Raw genomic sequence first — 18,689 nt, forward strand, 5'->3', positions numbered from 1 at the left:
AACCTTTTATGAAAAAGACATTTTATCATTGTACCTTACACTATATACAAGACAACATGAAAAAAGGAATGTAGGAAAAAGACAAAAAACATAAATCGGCTACACATAAGAAAAACAAATAAAATATGTTTTTGAAAAGACTTTAGTTATCTTCTCTAATGAAATGTTTCTTAAATACAAGAAGAAGACAAAAAACATAAATCGGCTACACATAAGAAAAACAAATAAAATATGTTTTTGAAAAGACTTTAGTTATCTTCTCTAATGAAATGTTTCTTAAATACAAGAAGAAGACAAAAACATAAATCGGCTACACATAAGAAAAACAAATAAAATATGGTTTTAAAAGGACTCTAGTTACCTTTTTTTCATAACCATAGAATGTCGACTTACTTGAAGTCATCATTCTCTCTACAAAGCATTAAATGCCTTCTGTAACAAATCCTTTCTAAATATCCTTCCCAAAGAATGTCGACCTTCTTTTTGGTCCTCATTCTCTCTGGAGACTTTGAAATACACTACATAAAGAATACACTTGACATGACTATGTATAAATAAATATCTCAAAGCACTCATAGTACTTACACTCATTTAAAGTAAAGAAGTACTAATGTACCTCAAATCATTAATTAGAATAAAGACAAAACTACAACCCAACGTTCAAATGTACTATTATAAGAAATAGACTTTTTACATAAAATATGTATTACCTGAAAATATTACAACGACTAGTGTACCCTCTATTTCACCTTTATGGAAAAAGGCATTCTCGAACTTCTCTAAAAGATGTTTTGAAATGACCTAACATTTCACATTTCAAAAAGTTACAATTCTAAAATGTAACGACTACTTTTTATAAGCTATATAAACACACACACATAAACTATTCAGACAAGAGGAATGAAATAGACGTGTGAGCTTACAAAGAGAAAAATTTTCTATTCGTGATTTGAAAAGAGAGCCTTGAAAAAAAAAAAAAGAGAAAAAGAAAAAGAAAGAAAAGAGAAAAAGTCAAGTCCAGCTCTTTGACAAAGAGTATCCTCTGAGTGACAAACAGAACATTCTTAGAATCCTTCATTCGTGCATTCATATCATTCTGAAGGTTCTATAGGAAGTATTGTAACTCTGTTTATCCACTGTATTCCTTCTTTGTTTAAAGAAGTAGACCTCTGTGAAAGAGGGTGTTGCCCTTCTCTGTTGAGAGAAGAAGACCTCTTGGGAAGAGGGTGTGCCCCTTCTCTGTTGAGAGAAGAAGACCTCTTGGGAAGAGGGTGTTGTACTATTTATCCGGTGACTCGGATGTTATAGTGGAAATCTCAAGTGGTTTGCTTGGGGACTGGATGTAGGTCTGGATATTGACCGAACCAGTATAACTTCTGTGTTTTATGTGTTGTGCCTTATTGCTTAGTTATTTTATTTTATTGATCATAATCATATTTCACTATTCACCCCCCTCTAGTGGAATTTCATTTGGTATCAGAGCAGGTTTGCTGGTTTCGACATAACAAGTCTTCCAGCACAAATGGCATCTACCTCTTATGCTCGTGATATTGAAGGTCAACACGCATCTCGTCCTCCCTTCTTCAATGGCTCCAACTATGGATATTTGAAGTGCAGAATGACTATCTTTCTCAAATCCATAGACTTTGCTGTATGGAAAATTGTTGAGCATCCATACATATCTCCATCCGCAGACTATAACTTATGGTCTGATGAAGAGAAGAAAATGGCAAACCTAAATGCAAAGGCTATGAATGCCTTATATTATGCCATTGATCAGAATGAATTCAACAGAATATCTATATGTGAATCTGCATATGACATTTGGCATTCTTTGGAGGTTATTCATGAAGGAACCAACAAAGTAAAAGAAGCCAAAATATCTTCTCTTGTTAGAAAATATGAGTTGTTCAAAATGAACAAAGATGAACCCATCATAGAGATGTTTACCAGATTCACCAACATCACCAATGATCTGAAATCTCTGGATGTAACATATTCCCAGACTGAAAAGGTGAAGAAAATCTTGAGATCTCTCACAACTGATTGGGAGAAAAAGACTACTGCTATTGAAGAAGCTCAAGATCTATCTAAACTTACATTGGACGACTTAATAGGCAATCTTATGGCCTATGAAGTCCACATGAAAAAAAGAAGGGAAGAAGAGCAACCAGTAAAGAAAACTCTAGCTTTCCCAGCCCTATCTGAGAATGAAGACTCAGATAAAGAATCAGAAATTGCGCTACTTACCAGAAAATTCCAGCGCTTCATGAGAAGGAACCGGCTTCCAAACAGGCACAAGGAAAGAAAAGATCTTAAAGAAGATCCCATGTGCTTTCAGTGTAATAAGCCAGACCACTTAAAACGTGACTGTCCACTTCTCAAAAGAAAGTCCAAAACTGAGGAACCAAAGAAGAGGTTCTTCAAGAAAAAGGCTCTGCATGCTCAATGGGATGATTCAGAACCATCCACAAGTGAAGAGTCAAGTGATGATGAAGCCGAAACTGCAAATATGTGCTTCATGGCAAACGAAAGTTCGGTAAGTGAAATCTCTGATTTTTCCTTTGAAGAACTTCTAGATGCTTTTCAAGATCTATTTGAAGAATCTAGAAAATTGAGTTTCAAAAATAAAGTTTTAAAATCTGAAAATTTATAGCTTTCTCAAGAGAATGAAAAACTCAGCAGTGAAAATTCTGCGTTGAAAAAGAAAAATCTTTTGCTTATGTCTGAAATTTCTTCTACTACCTCCAAAACTAAAAATATGCAAGTAGAGATTTCAGAGCTAAAAAGTAAAACTGAGAACCTCATAAAAATGGTTTTCAAGTTTACTAAAGGTAAAGAGAACTTGGATAAACTCTTATCCTCTCAGAAGGTCTCTTTTTACAAGAATGGTATTGGCTACTCTCATTTCAAAAAACCTTCTTGTATAAATCAAAAGACCACATTTGTAAAAAGTTTATCTGAACTAAATAAGGAGTATTACAATGTTAATCTTTTTAACTCCTCTAAAGAGATAGACAAACCCAAATCCAAATGGATATGGGTTCCAAAGTCTAACAAAAAAGGACCCGATTGGGTACCAAAAAGGAGATTTACTTAATGTTTTGCAGGCTCCAAAGAAGAAGAACAGATGGATATTAGATAGTGGATGTTGAAAGCACATGACAGGACATCCAGACCTTTTTGCTGTTCTTCATCATAAAGGAGGAACCATCACCTTTGGAGATAACAACAAAGGTTTGATAATTGGTATTGGAAATATTGGTAACATAGACAAACCTCTTATCAAAGACGTTCTCCTTGTTAAAGGCTTAAAACATAACCTACTAAGTATCAGTCAAATGTGTGACACAGGTTATAATGTTAGCTTTAATCATGATGCATGCCTCATAGCTGACACAAATGAAAACATCATCTTAAAAGGTATAAGAAAGAATAATATATATGAACTATACCTAGAAAACATCACAGAACATTGCCTCATAGCTAATAATGACACTCAACATCTATGGCACATGAGAATGGGCCATGTCAATTCTAAATACATGTCTAAACTAGCTAAAGATAAGTTAGTACGTGGGTTACCCAACATATCTTTTAAAAAGGATTATTTTTGTGATGCATGTCAATTAGGAAAATTGTCAAAATCTTCTTTCAAATCAAAGAATGTCATTTCAAGTAAAAAACCCTTAGAGCTTCTCCAGCTGGACCTTTTTGGTCCTTCTTGGGTAGCTAGCCTTAATCATAATAGATATGCTTTTGTCATTGTAGATGATTACTCAAGATTTACTTGGGTAATATTTTTGAAAAACAAAAGTGACACGTTTTGTCAGTTTGAAATCTTATGTAAAAAATTACAAAACGAAAAATCATGTTCTATTGTTAAAATCCGTAGTGACCATAGAGGAGAATTTGAAAATGAACTCTTTGAAAATTTTTGTAACTTGCATGGTATTTCTCATAACTTTGCCTTTCCTAGAGCTGCACCTCAAAATGGTGTAGTAGAAAGAAAGAATAGAACCCTTCAGGAATCTGCCAGGACTATGCTCCAACACAATAATCTTGCAAAATCTTTTTGGGCAGAAGCTGTTAATACTGCATGCTACATAACAAATAGAGTTCTCATTAGACCCTTATTAAATAAAACTCCCTATAAACTATTCTATGACAGAACTCCAAGAATAGACTATTTCAAAGTCTTTGGATGTAAATGCTTTATCCTAAACACAAAAGATAGCCTGGATAAGTTTGATGCTAAATCTGTTGAAGGCATATTCTTAGGATATTCAAGTCATAGTAAAGCATACAGAGTTTTCAATAAGAGTCATAATACTATTGAAGAATCTATGCATGTTAGTTTTTGTGAATCTATTGATCAATCTGTTCATAAGCAAACTAATGATGATGATGTTGAAAGTACAGATTTATTTTTAGATAACACAGCTAAGTCTAATGAAGATGATCACCAAAGAACCTTTGTCGATATCAAAGATCATCCTCAAAAGCAGATTTTGGGAGAACTAACAAAGGGGGTTCAAACTAGAGCTCAGCTAGAACGGATTGCAAACATGGCATTCATTTCTCAACTTGAACCAAAGAAGATTGATGAAGCCATCATTGATGAGTTCTGGATGCTAGCCATGACTGAAGAACTGAATCAATTCCAAAGAAATGACGTTTGGGATCTTGTACCTAGACCAAAGGATCATCCAATCATTGGGACAAGATGGATCTTCAGAAACAAGCTAGACAAAACAGGTAATGTTATAAGAAACAAGGCCAGACTATTAGCTCAAGGATACAACCAGGAGGAAGGTATTGACTTTGATGAAACATTTGCTCCTGTTGCTAGACTTGAATCTATTAGAATGCTCTTAGCATATGCAAGCTATATGGATTTCAAATTATTTCAAATGGATGTTAAAAGTGCTTTCTTAAATTGTTTTATAAATGAAGAAGTCTATGTAAAACAACCTCCAGGATTTGAAAATGAACAATACCCAGATCATGTTTTTAAACTCAAACGTGCTTTATATGGTTTAAAACAAGCACCTCGTGCTTGGTACGAAAGACTTAAAACCTTTTTATTAAAAACTGGTTTTTTTGTTGGCAAAGCAGATTCTACACTATTTGTCAAAGTAGTGAATAATCATACCCTAATTGTTCAAATTTATGTCGACAACATCATCTTTGGATCTTCTAACAGCACTCTCTGTGAAGATTTTTCTAAGTCCATGCAGAAGGAATTCGAAATGAGTATGATGGGAGAACTCACCTACTTTCTTGGACTGCATATTAAGCAAACCAAGGATGGAGTTTTCATCAATCAATCTAAGTATGCTCATGAACTTCTGAAGAGGTTCAACATGAACTCAACTGCTTCAAAATCCACTCCTATGAGCACTACTACTGTGTTGGACAAAGATGAAGATGGTAAGACTGTTGATACAAAAGTATACCGAGGTATGATAGGATCACTTCTTTATTTAACTGCTAGCCGTCCAGATATAATGTTTAGTGTTTGCTTGTGTGCTAGATTTCAGTCAAATCCAAAAGAATCACATCTTAAAGCTGTAAAAAGAATAATGAGATATTTAAAAGACACAGTTGATTTTGGATTATTCTATTCAAAATCCTCTACATTTGATCTAATCTCATACAATGATGCTGACTTTGCTGGAAGTAAATCTGACAGAAAAAGCACAAGTGGAACATGTCACATGCTAGGGCACTCGCTAGTATCATGGTTCAGTAAGAAACAGAATTGTGTATCATTATCAACTACTGAAGCCGAATACATTGCTGCTAGCCTAGCTTGTACTCAAGTTATCTGGATGAAACAAACTTTAAAAGATTTTGGTTTAAATTTTGAAAATACAACTATTTTCTGTGATAATACGAGTGCTATAAACCTATCTAAGAATCCTATTTTACACTCACGAACTAAGCACATTCAAATAAGACACCACTTCTTAAGAGAACAAGTCTTAAACAACATAATTAAACTAGAATTCATACCCACTAATCAACAGTTAGCAGACATATTCACTAAACCATTAAAACATGAAGACTTCACACGAATTAGAAGAGAACTAGGAATATGCAAACTAAGTGACTTATAAATTAATCACACTTAATATAATACTTCTTATAAGTCTTGTTTAAATCTTATTTTAAATTACTTTCCTTCTTATCGATTTTAGTTAATCAAACTAAGTTTCCATATTCACGTATTCTTATAAGACACATTCTTTATGTCATTCAACTTGTCATCTTTCAAGTACACATCCATTAAAACTCCTTGTCCTATCTCCTTTCTCTCATATCCATAAAAATAATTGTATTAAAAGCCATCATAACAATGTTCACATCACTCAACTCCTTTAATATTTTTTGTCCCTTATGAAAACCTTTCTTACGATAAAATTGTTTCACCTCTCTACTTAGTTTATGAGAACTCATACTCTTCATTAGTTAAAATCGAATGACTAGTTGATCTCTTTAAAAGATCTAGTTGCTATATTCACACGTAAATTTTTTTGCTATATCATCTATTATATCATAGCCCAACAAACTATCTATTATCATCTCTTTTGTATACAAATTTAGCCTACGTTTTTGTCTACTCTTGTTTAAAACTTAACCTTGTCGAGTTTCTTTAAATAAATCATATCAATCATAACTTTATGTCTTTCATCAATTTTTTTTTCCTTCACAAAAATTCATATATGTCATCTCACCTCTCTCACTCTTCATTCATAATTTTTTTTGTCCCCTCATTTCATCTCTCGAATACAATTTTTTTCATTTTTGAATCCGACTCCTCTATGTCTATTCTTATTTCAATTCTTATATATTTTAACTCTTTCTCCTTTTTGTCTCATCATCTCTCTCACCACTAGTCTAAGTCAAAATATGTCCTTCTCATATCCACGTATTCTCTTAAAAAAAAAATTTAAAATTACAAATATTAATCAAGAAACATTTTTTTGGCACTCTTTTCTTTAAAATGTCATATCTTTCAAAGTACACATCACATGACACCCCATACTCTATTAATGTTTTCTCTCACTAGTCAATAAACTCACCCATAGTAAAATCTATATATTTCAATACTATGTCCTCCTCAATCTAATATAATACACTATCCTCAAACATTGATTTGATTTGTCATTCACAAGTCTCTTAACTTACTCCTCACGGATTTCCTTATTTGACTGAAATCTAAAAATTACTCACTTCCAATGTCATTCATTTCATATCAACAATTATTTTCTTCCTTCTATTTAATCAATTGGTTCATCTCTTACCATTCCATTCGAACTTTTCTATCCTTATACAAACACTACAAGAAAATTGTTAATTAGCGACGGAAAAAATCCGACGCTAATTAGCGACAGATTAGCCAGAGATAGAATCTGTCGCTAATTCGCGACGGATTAGCGAGGAAACAAATTTTATCGCTAATCTGTCGCTACTTAGCGACGGATTAGCGACTAAATTTTTTGTCGCTACTTTTTATTACAAGAACACCATTTTAGCGATGGATTTAGAGAGGGAACTCTGTCGTCGCTAATCCGTCGCTAATTAGCAACGGAGTAGCGACAGAATATATTTCGTCGCGGTTTTCGTATTTTGATTTCACGACGGCTTAGCGATGGAATGTTTCCGTCGCTAAGCCGTCGCTAAATATCGCGTAAATCCCTAATCCCATCCCTCTTTCTCTTTTTCCTGTTTCGCTGTATTGCTCCCGCCCGCCGCCCTCTCCCTCCCGTCGCCCGTCGGCTCTCGCCACCGTCCGGCCGCCGCCGCCTCGCCGACGATCCTCGTTGCCGACCTCCCTGCTTGGCTAGCGGCTGCGCCAGGGACCCCGAGCACCGGCGACCTGCCGCCGACCTCTTCCTCCTCCCTGCTGTTCCTCCCTGTGGCTGCTGCCGGGAGGTGTTGTCTCCCCTTCGCCGGCGACTCGCAACCGACGTCCTCAGCCGCCGACGATCGACGATCCTCCCTGCAGCCACCTCTTCGCCTCCGCTCTCAGTTCCGGCGACCCAGTGGCCCCCGAGCTTCGCTCCAGGTCTCCCCCTCTCTGCTGTCGACTGCGCCGGCCACCGGCGACCTCGCCAGCCGCCGCTCCCCGTGCTTTCCGGCAGGGGGGGTCGACCCCCTGCGTTTCCTTTGCTAAGTAGTTCAGATTAGAAATTGTCTATGACTTTATGTTAGTCGACTGGTTCAACATGTTATAGCTGGTTTGTTAAATTAGCATCTTCTAGTTAGATTTGGCTTAACATATATACTATTTTTCTTTTCTCTTCTTTCAATTAGTTAGAGTTGTTTTAATTTGTTTTAATTTTTTTAGTTAGTGTTTCATCTTGTTTCATGATTAGTTAGTTTGTTACTTAATTTGTTTTGTTTTTGTGCAGATTTTTCAACAGAACCAACTCGTGCTCGGCCACCTGTGGTAAGTAAATGACAAAAACAATGCAAATCGGGTAAATACCCGTGGTGAGTAAGTGATGCAAACGTATCACATGTTATTTAATTTATTGAATGCAGCACTTTATTGTTCACACACTCACTTAGTTGTTGATATCTAGGACTGCTTTGTTGGAGTTCGGAGATCATGCTGAGCATGATTTTAATGTAGAAATATGGAAGTGTTCTTATTTTTGGAGTATGGAGTCCATGCTAAGCATGGTAGTAGTTAGTGAGATATTGAAGTGTGTTTGGTGCAGGTACATGTTTGCCATTTATTTGATATGAATGATTATGATGTATTGCAATGTTTGATGTAATTGTATCCATGCTTGCATGTAGTTACTTTCAATTTGATTTTGACTTCCATGTGAAATTTTATAATAAAAGCATGCTTCAAATGATTGTATCGTGTCATTAATAGTTTGCATATGAAAATATTAAGTTATCAATGCATGCATCAAAATTCTTGTTATTGTTTGACATAGTATATTGCATGATAAATTTGATATTTTCTTCATCGTAGCATTCTGATTGTTTTTTTCTTAATTCGTTAGGATACTATTCGTAACATCATACGACAGAATGACTGCAAACCGTGAATGGATGTACCGTAGGATAGTGGACAATGAGTTATCGCATGAATATATGGATGGTGTCGATAGTTTTATTGAATTTGCAACGGCGAGTGTCAGTACGGTAGATCCCACAGGTCGGATTAGGTGTCCTTGTAAGATTTGTAAGAATAATCAATTTGTAGAACCTCATGGCGTTAGACATCACCTATACAGGAAGGGTTTTGTGAGTGATTATCAGAACTGGACGTTTCATGGAGAAGAATTTAGAAACGATTTTGATGCACGGGTGAATGTGGTGCACGATAATCCATATACGAATTTGATATTTGATGCTGCAGGAACAGAACTCGGTTCTGCTATGAGTTCTAGTGATGTAAGAACTGCCGTAGATGAAGAATCACCAAACGATGCAGCTAGTAGATTTTATGATTTACTTAAAGATGCTGATGAGCCACTTTGGAACGGTTGTGAGAGTCACACTATCTTGTCTGCAATTCTTCAACTAATGAATTTGAAGTCCGAGTATAATTTGAGTCAATATTGTTTTGACCGTTTGTGCATGATTGTGAAGAGTATGTTGCCTAAAGATGAGAAATTGCCACAAAATTTCTATCGTGCGAAAGTTATGGTCAACGCTCTAGGTATGGGTTACAAAAAGATTGATGCTTGTCCAAATCACTGCATGTATTTCAAGGAGCAGGAAAACGACATATCATGCCCGTCATGTGGGCATCCTCGGTTCAAGCCAAAGACAAGAGGCAATGGTAGCACGAGATCAAAGGAAGTTTCATACAAGTCGCTCCGCTACTTTCCTATCACTCCTAGATTGCAGCGATTGTATATGTCTTCAAAGACAGCTAAACACATGAGATGGCATGCAAATAAAGTTCGACACGATGAAAACAAGATCACGCATCCTGTTGACGCTGAAGCTTGGAAGCACTTTGATCGTACTCATCAGAACTTCGCAATGGAAGTGCGAAATGTTAGACTCGGTCTATGTACAGATGAATTTAATCCATTTGGGGGTAGATCAACTCCATACTCATGCTGGCCAGTATTTATAACTCCATACAACCTTCCACCAAGCTTGTGTATGAAACGTCCAAATCTTTTCTTGTCTCTGTTGATCCCTGGTCCGACCTCACCTGGCCAAAATCTTGATGTATATCTAAGGTCATTGATTGATGAATTAAAAGTACTGTGGGATGACGGTGTTACCACGTATGATGCCCACAAAAAACAAAATTTCAATATGAAGGCCGTTGTTCTATGGACAATCAGTGACTTCCCTGCATATGGTATGTTATCTGGTTGGAGCACACATGGGAGGTTGGCTTGTCCGTACTGCATGGAGGATTCTAAAGCTTTTAGATTGAGGCATGGAAGGAAGCCTTGCTGGTTTGATTGCCATCGTCGATTTCTACCCAGCGATCATCCGTTCTGACGTCAAAAGAATGCATTTACAGCAGGCACAACTGAAATGGAAGGTCCATTCTCAAGATTGTCTGGCATAGAGATTTTAAGAAGATTGCGATACTTTCCAGATGTATTAACAGATGTCCGCAGTCCTACACCCTTCCGTGGATTTGGGAAGGAACACAATTGGACGAAAAAATCTATTTTTTGGGAACTACCGTATTGGCCGACCCTATTGATACGACATAATTTGGATGTGATGCATGTAGAGAAAAATGTGTTTGATAATGTGTTCAATACAGTAATGAATATTAAAGGAAAAACGAAGGATAATCCGAAGGCCCGTATGGATTTAAATTTAATATGTAAAAGACCAGAATTGGAACTCAAAGAGTATAATGGCAAAGTACTGAAACCAAAGGCGAAGTATGTGCTCGGACCTGATCAAATAAAACATGTATGTCAATGGTTGAGACAACTGAGATTTCCAGATGGATATGTCTCTAACATTGCTCGGGTTGTGAAGATTGACGATGGACAGTTATATGGGTTGAAGAGCCATGATTGTCATATCTTTATGCAACGATTGATACCCCTAGCATTCCATGATATGTTAGACAAACCTATATGGGGGGTATTGTCTGAGTTGAGCGGATTTTTCAGAACATTGTGCGCATCGGAGGTCATTGTATCAGATGTAAAGAATCTCGAGGACTCTGTCATCACCACTGTTTGTCTGTTAGAAAAGATATTTCCGCCAACATTTTTTGATGTTATGGAACATTTGATCATACTTTTGCCATATGAACTAAGGGTTGGTGGCCCTGTGCAATATCGATGGATGTACCCATTTGAAAGGTATATGTTTTTTTATATTTAAAATTTGAAATGTATATTCTTGTCAGATGCATGTTCGACCTAAAAAAAAAGGTTCGTAATAAAGCAAGAGTAGAAGGCTCTATTTGTGAGGCGTACACTTTAGAAGAGATTTCAAATTTCTCATCTATGTACTTCGAACCTCATATTTCAACACGTTACACATGCCCGCCCCGTAACGATGATGGAGAACAAGTAACTGAAGACAACAAACTGTCGATATTTCAACCACTTGGGCATGCATTTGGTAGTTCCCGATCAAGGCTATTGATAGATCGAGAGCAAGATGCCGCACACATCTATATTCTTTTTAATTGCTCAGCGATCGACCCATACATCGAGTAAGTATATGTATATGCAACTCAATTATAAATCCTTTTATGTTCTATATGTGGATACATGACTCGGTAATATAAGTATTTGTGGTTTGCAGACGATTTGATCTAGAGTTGCGAAACGAAGTTTCACATCTCACTGATGCAGAAGTACAAAAAGAACGTGAAACTAAGTTTGTGGAGTGGTTGAAACAGTTGGTAAAGAAGCTAACATAAATTTTGTACTTATAAACAACACTAAGTTACTTAATTGATCGTGATCACAATCATTGTTTATGTTTGTGCGTAGGTTCGCAATGATGATGTTAAAGATCAAGGAATATGTGATTTAGAAAATGGTCCGACCAAAGTTGTGCAATGCTACAACGGGTATATCGTAAATGGTTATCGATTCCATACAAAAGACTATGGTATAAACAAATCAATGATAAATAGTGGCGTGTGTGTCAAGGGTAGCAGCTACGGTGAAAATGAACATGATTACTACGGTGTTATAGAGGAAATAATGGAGTTGACTTACTTAGGCATGAATAACAGGGTTACGGTATTCAAGTGTCATTGGTTTGATCCAACTGCAACAAGACTCGACAAAGCTTTAGGCATTGTGGAGGTGAATCATAAATCCAGGTTTGGAACATATGAACCATTCATATTAGCCTCGCAAGCTCAACAAGTTTATTATACTTCATATCCGAGTATAAAAAAGTCAGATAGAAATGAATGGTGGGCAGTTTGCAAGGTGAAATCCAAACTATACCCCAAGTATGATCAGTTACAGGAAGATGAGTTAGCTGAAGACAGTGATTACTATCAATCAGATGATGTCTGTGACTTCGCTTATGGTCACGATGTTGCGCATGATATGCATGTCATATCTCCATTGGCTGATGAAACATTCATAGAGGAATGTGATCCAAATGATGTACCAAGTGGATGGGCAAACAATGAAGAAGAAGAAGAAGAAGAAGAAGAAGAAGAAGAAAGTCAAACTAGTGACGAGGAAGAATTCTCAAGCTAGTGAGCAAAATCTTATACTACAAACCTCTATTTAAATGCATTATAATACTTGACGTGAGTTGTATTGCAATACTTGGTGTGAATGATTAAAAATTTTATTTGAATGTATTGTAATACTTGATACGAATGATTCGAATGCATTGTAATACTTGATGTGAATGATTTCAATTATCTGAATGTATTATAATTTATGCAATTAACGAATGATTTGAATTAGTGCAATACTTGATGTCAATGATTTGAATTATTTGAATGCATTGCAATGCTTGATGTGAATGACTTGAATGCATTGTAATACTTGATGTGAATTATTTGAATGTATTGTATGACATATGTTATTTGTTAGAATATGGTTCGTGGAGGTTATAGTGGTCGCTCATCCAGTAGTAGCCAGGCTCAACCTTCATCTTCACGGGCTCCTGTGATAGGTATATCATATAACTAATTAGATGCTTGATTAGTTCAAATGCACATTCTGAGAATTTCTAGTGTACTTTTTTACAGATGATGTTGCGCCTGTACACGACCCACCTACACCAGTTGATCGCACAAGTCAACAGCCAACACAGGAAACAGGGTCTTCTCAGGCTGGCACAAGAAGACTCATTCGAATAGTGTATATCGATAATCGACCGTAAGTATTTTGTTTTCAATTATTGTATATCTTTTAAATATTTTATATTGATATTTACTGTGTAACAATTCATGTGCAGCACGAGGTTTGAGCCACAAGAAGTAGTACGGGAGATTAGGAATTCACTTCTTCAACATCTACCAGGACCAGTTGCTCAATGGAAAGAGTACCCAAAGGAGGTGTTAGACAGATTGTGGTCCTCATTCATGGTATACAGTTGTTCCTCATAGTTAATGTGTTTCATATTTAATTTATTTAAGCAATGTCTACTAACTTTCTGAAAATATTTGTAGGCTTCGAATCGCTTTGCAACTACGGTGGAAGAAAATGATGCAAGGAAGGTGTGGCAGAAGGTGGCTGCCAATCGATTTGCAGACATGCTGCACACTATGAAGACTGCAGCAAAAAAAGCATCTAGCGTAGTAGATGATCCATTACTGTGGAAGGGCCATGGTCCTATTACTATCAGGAGAGATTACTGGGATGAAATGTGCGATATGTGGGCGGGAGATCCATTTAAAAATCGCTCTGCGAAGGCTTCACAAAATCGATCGAAGATGCCCGAAGCCCATCTACACACAGGTGGATCTAAGACATTTGGGAGCCACCTAAAGAAAATGGTAACTCATCAATATATAATATTAATTTTATAAGTATTGTTGCAAACTTGTGTACTAAATCTTTTGTCATTTAACTTCGCAGGAAGCAGAAAAAGGAGGCAGTGTACCATATAAGGATGTGTTTGTAGAAACACATAAACGGAAGACCACGGGAGTCTTCGTATCAGAGAAGGCGAGAACGACAACGGTATGTATTAATTCTATTAATAATCATTGCAATATATATGCAAGTTATCATAATGTTATCATTAATTATTAATGAATACTTTAAACATTATTTTGTAGGAGGCATATGAGCAACAGATGGTAGAGCGATATGGCGAAGACGCTACTCAGCATCCATCATTTGATCCTACAGCATGGGTGACTGCAGCAGGTGAACCCAAAAAAGGTCGCGTGTTCGGGTTTGGGAGTAATATGAACACTTCACCAGTTATTGGTTCTTCCAGTTACGGCTCACCGACTTCTTGCGCCGACATAAGCTCCAAGCAGCCGACTATTCTTTTCGGTGATGATGTACGCGAGATCATTAATGAATCACTGAATAACTACTTCCAATACACCGTCGCCCCCTTTCTCCGAAATGAGATCAAGGTCGCTGTTCAGGATAGGGGATCTTCGATTCCAGGTCCCTCTCAGGTATAATCACATATATAGTTTTTTTGACTGTCTTAAAGCACATCTGAGCATGGTAGAATCACATATAGAGTTTTTCTAGATGCCTTAGAACACATATGAACATGCTATAATCACATATTCAATTTTTTTACTGCCTTAGCACACATATGAGCATGATAGAATCACATATAAAGTTGCTTTGCCTGCCTTAGAGCACATATGAGCATGCTATATTCACATATTCAATTTTTTTACTGCCTTAGCACACATATGAGCATGATCGAATCACATATATAGTTTTTTGCCTGCCTTAAAGCACATCTGAGCATGGTAGAATCACGTATAGAGTTTTTTTATATGCCTTAGAACACATATGAACATGCTATAATCACATATTCAATTTTTTGACTGCCTTAGCACACATATGAGCATGATAGAATCACATATATATATATATATATATATATATATTTAACTTTTTGTCTGTCTTAGAGCACATATGAGCATGATAGAATCACATATAAAGTTTTTTTGATTGCATTAGAACACAAATGAGCATGCTATAATCACATATTCAGTTTTTTGACTGCCTAAGAACACATATGAGCATATTATAATCACATATTCTGTTTTTTTACTGCCTTAGCACACATATGAGCATGCTATAATAACATATAGAGTTTTTTAACTCCCTTAGAACACATATGAACATGTTATATATCATTTATGATAGAATCACATATAAAATTTTTGGCTTTGCCTGCCTTATGGCACATATGAGCATGCTATATTCACATATTCAATTTTTTTATTGCCTTAGCACACATACGAGCATGATCGAATCACATATATAGTTTTTTGCCTGCCTTAAAGCACATCTGAGCATGGTAGAATCACATATAGAGTTTTTTTATATGCGTTAGAACACATATGAACATGCTCTAATCACATATTCAATTTTTTGACTGCCTTAGCACACATATGAGCATGATAGAATCACATATAGAGTTTTTTTATTGCCTTAGATCACACATGAGCACATGATAGAATCACATATAGTGTGTAATTTATTTCATTATATTTTGTTTATCAATATTGACTGTTCTTTTCTTGTGTAGGCTGCTAGCGATAATCAGGGTAGTGGAGCTGAAGGGACAGATAAAGACAATGAACAAGAAGACGCACAAAATCTTGGCGATGATTAGAGGACTGTGTTGAAGAAGTTCTATTTTTTTTATTTTTCCTAATTGTAATTGTTGAATTGTAAATAATTAAACTTCTTAGTTTTAAGGTGGAACGATTAATTATTATAGATACTTGTTATATGAATTTTTTTGTGTTGTTTGTTTTTTATTTACAGGAAATATAAATTGTACAGGAAATATAAATTGTACAGTTCTCGGTAATTAATTTTTAAATAATTTTTTTTTATTTTTTTTCGTTTTTGCGACGGATGATTCCGTCGCTATTCATATTAATCTAGCGATGGCATAGCGACGGAATTAAATCCGTTGCCAAGCCGTGGTCGCCGTTTAGTACCGGCGGATTGGTGACGGAATATAGCGCTCGTTATTCCGTCGCAATTAGCGACGGACCTGGCGACAGAATTATTCCGTCGCCAGTTAGCGTCGAAATATTCGCGACGTAAGCATACTGTCGTCGCGTTGTCGCTAATCCGTCGCTAACATGGTTAGCGACGGATTAGCGACGGAATGTGGTCGTCGCTAATCTACTGCTTTGTTGTAGTGAAACTTTCTCTCGGTTCTAGCTCCTTTCTCTCCTAGTGATTTATTTTCAAGGCATTCGATAATGGCTTCTTCCTCTACCAATCTGATCACCTCCGCCGATCTAAGGTATCCTGATTTGTTTCACACCTACAACTCACTCTGCTCTCGCCCCATTCATGAAGGAAAATTGATCAACTTTGACGACTTCAAGTTCTTCGACTTAGACACCTATCTCCCTGAACTCAAACCTCTCATAGGATCTTCATCTCCAGCTGCCTACTATCCCGAACTAGTCCGACTGTTTTACACCAACTTCTTTTCTGATCATGAACAAACCTCAATCACCAGCAAAGTCTGAGGACAGCTGATGATTTTCGATGCTTCCGACCTAGGTAGAATTCTAAACTTACCTTCCACCGGTACCGACCTTAACACCATAGTACCAATCAACCGATCGGTACTTCAAAAAATACTTCTCTGCACCAACTGTTACCAACTTCCGTGGCACATGAGGAATCTCCAACCTCATGCTCCGCTACTTTCCCAGATTCTTCTCCACAACATCTATCCCAAGCATCCCCGCCAGGGATTAGTTCCTCGAAAAATCTCTCTTCTTATCTACGCAATCCTTTCTTCTCTTTCGATAAATTGGTCATCCATTATTTTTGACCTCTTTATTCGTTATCAGAAATTTGAGCCTCTTATTTTTGGGTGTTTTATAACTCCCATTCTCAAATACTTCCAAGTACCACTTCACAACGAAGTCATCCTCCGTCCCTCTCACGTTCTCGATGGTACCACCTTCAATCTAAGGTCCCTGCACATGCCCGGCTCTGATGAAGCAGATCCAATGTCCTCCTTCAATTACTTTTCTGCTATGATGGATATCGAGCAAACTCAGGATCGAATCCTTCATAATCAAGCCCTGTTGCAGCAGACTCGCAAGCGGAATCGTGCCAACCGGATACCTTCACCTTCTACACCTTCGAGATAGACTCATTTTTTTATATATATATATTTGGTCTGTAATAACTTTTAATCCTTTCGGTCTGTATTTTTTTTACTCTAATCCCTCCTTTTTGTCCATGACAAAGGGGGAGAAAACCTGTCTCCATTATTGGAGAAATATTCTCTCTTTAAACATTATTTCACTTTTTTATCATATTATTATTTCTATGCATAATGTCTTTTTGACAGGGGGAGCATATTTTGTCATCATCAAAAAGGGGGAGAATGTTGAGAAACTCGGTTTTGATGTCACATAATATGATACACTGTCTTATTTGATTTTATATGATAGGATAATATGTTCTATTGAAATAATGTTATATTATGACTGAATATGTTTTGCCTTAAATCTAACGAGTATTTGATGCAAGGATATCTCACCCAATAAGGATGGAGACTTCCTGTTCAAGTACAACTATGGTGCAATCATACTCCTTGAAGAAAAAGCTTGATGAGCCATGCTTTCCTAAAGCTCAAATGAAGAAATCGGCTACCTCAAGATGAAGATTTTTTTCTTCTTTAGAGTCATATATAACAGAACCTTCAGGAACTTGCATTTTGCATATTACATACTCATTCATACATACTATATCATAAAAGTATACGATAGTTTCAAAAAGCTTCTTTTTTGAAAACCAATAAGTGTACCCTCTTACAACCTTTTATGAAAAAGACATTTTGTCATATAATAATTGTACCTTCTTACAACCTTTTATGAAAAAGACATTTTGTCATATAATAATTGTACCTTCTTACAACCTTTTATGAAAAAGACATTTTATCATTGTACCTTACACTATATACAAGACAACATGAAAAAAGGAATGTAGGAAAAAGACAAAAAACATAAATCGGCTACACATAAGAAAAACAAATAAAATATGTTTTTGAAAAGACTTTAGTTATCTTCTCTAATGAAATGTTTCTTAAATACAAGAAGAAGACAAAAAACATAAATCGGCTACACATAAGAAAAACAAATAAAATATGTTTTTGAAAAGACTTTAGTTATCTTCTCTAATGAAATGTTTCTTAAATACAAGAAGAAGACAAAAACATAAATCGGCTACACATAAGAAAAACAAATAAAATATGGTTTTAAAAGGACTCTAGTTACCTTTTTTTCATAACCATAGAATGTCGACTTACTTGAAGTCATCATTCTCTCTACAAAGCATTAAATGCCTTCTGTAACAAATCCTTTCTAAATATCCTTCCCAAAGAATGTCGACCTTCTTTTTGGTCCTCATTCTCTCTGGAGACTTTGAAATACACTACATAAAGAATACACTTGACATGACTATGTATAAATAAATATCTCAAAGCACTCATAGTACTTACACTCATTTAAAGTAAAGAAGTACTAATGTACCTCAAATCATTAA

General features: G+C 36.1%; 1 protein-coding gene across 1 annotated transcript in view; it reads left to right on the forward strand.

Annotated features, from left to right (window-relative positions):
• LOC149816799 (uncharacterized) overlaps positions 1-15,841 on the forward strand; it is a 121,254-nt gene extending 105,413 nt beyond the window's left edge. Inside the window, exons 2-5 of the mRNA XM_089986966.1 lie at positions 8,421-8,458; positions 13,044-13,125; positions 13,202-13,331; positions 15,688-15,841. Coding sequence (XP_089843092.1) covers positions 8,421-8,458; positions 13,044-13,125; positions 13,202-13,331; positions 15,688-15,787 — 350 coding nt within the window. The 3' untranslated portion in view covers positions 15,788-15,841. The remainder of the gene's footprint in view (positions 1-8,420; positions 8,459-13,043; positions 13,126-13,201; positions 13,332-15,687) is intronic.
• The last annotated feature ends 2,848 nt before the right edge of the window (positions 15,842-18,689 follow it).

The sequence above is a fragment of the Nuphar pumila genome, chromosome 14 (genome assembly GCF_984573655.1).
Source record: "Nuphar pumila chromosome 14, dmNupPumi1.hap1.1, whole genome shotgun sequence".
In the NCBI taxonomy this organism is placed as follows: domain Eukaryota; kingdom Viridiplantae; phylum Streptophyta; class Magnoliopsida; order Nymphaeales; family Nymphaeaceae; genus Nuphar; species Nuphar pumila.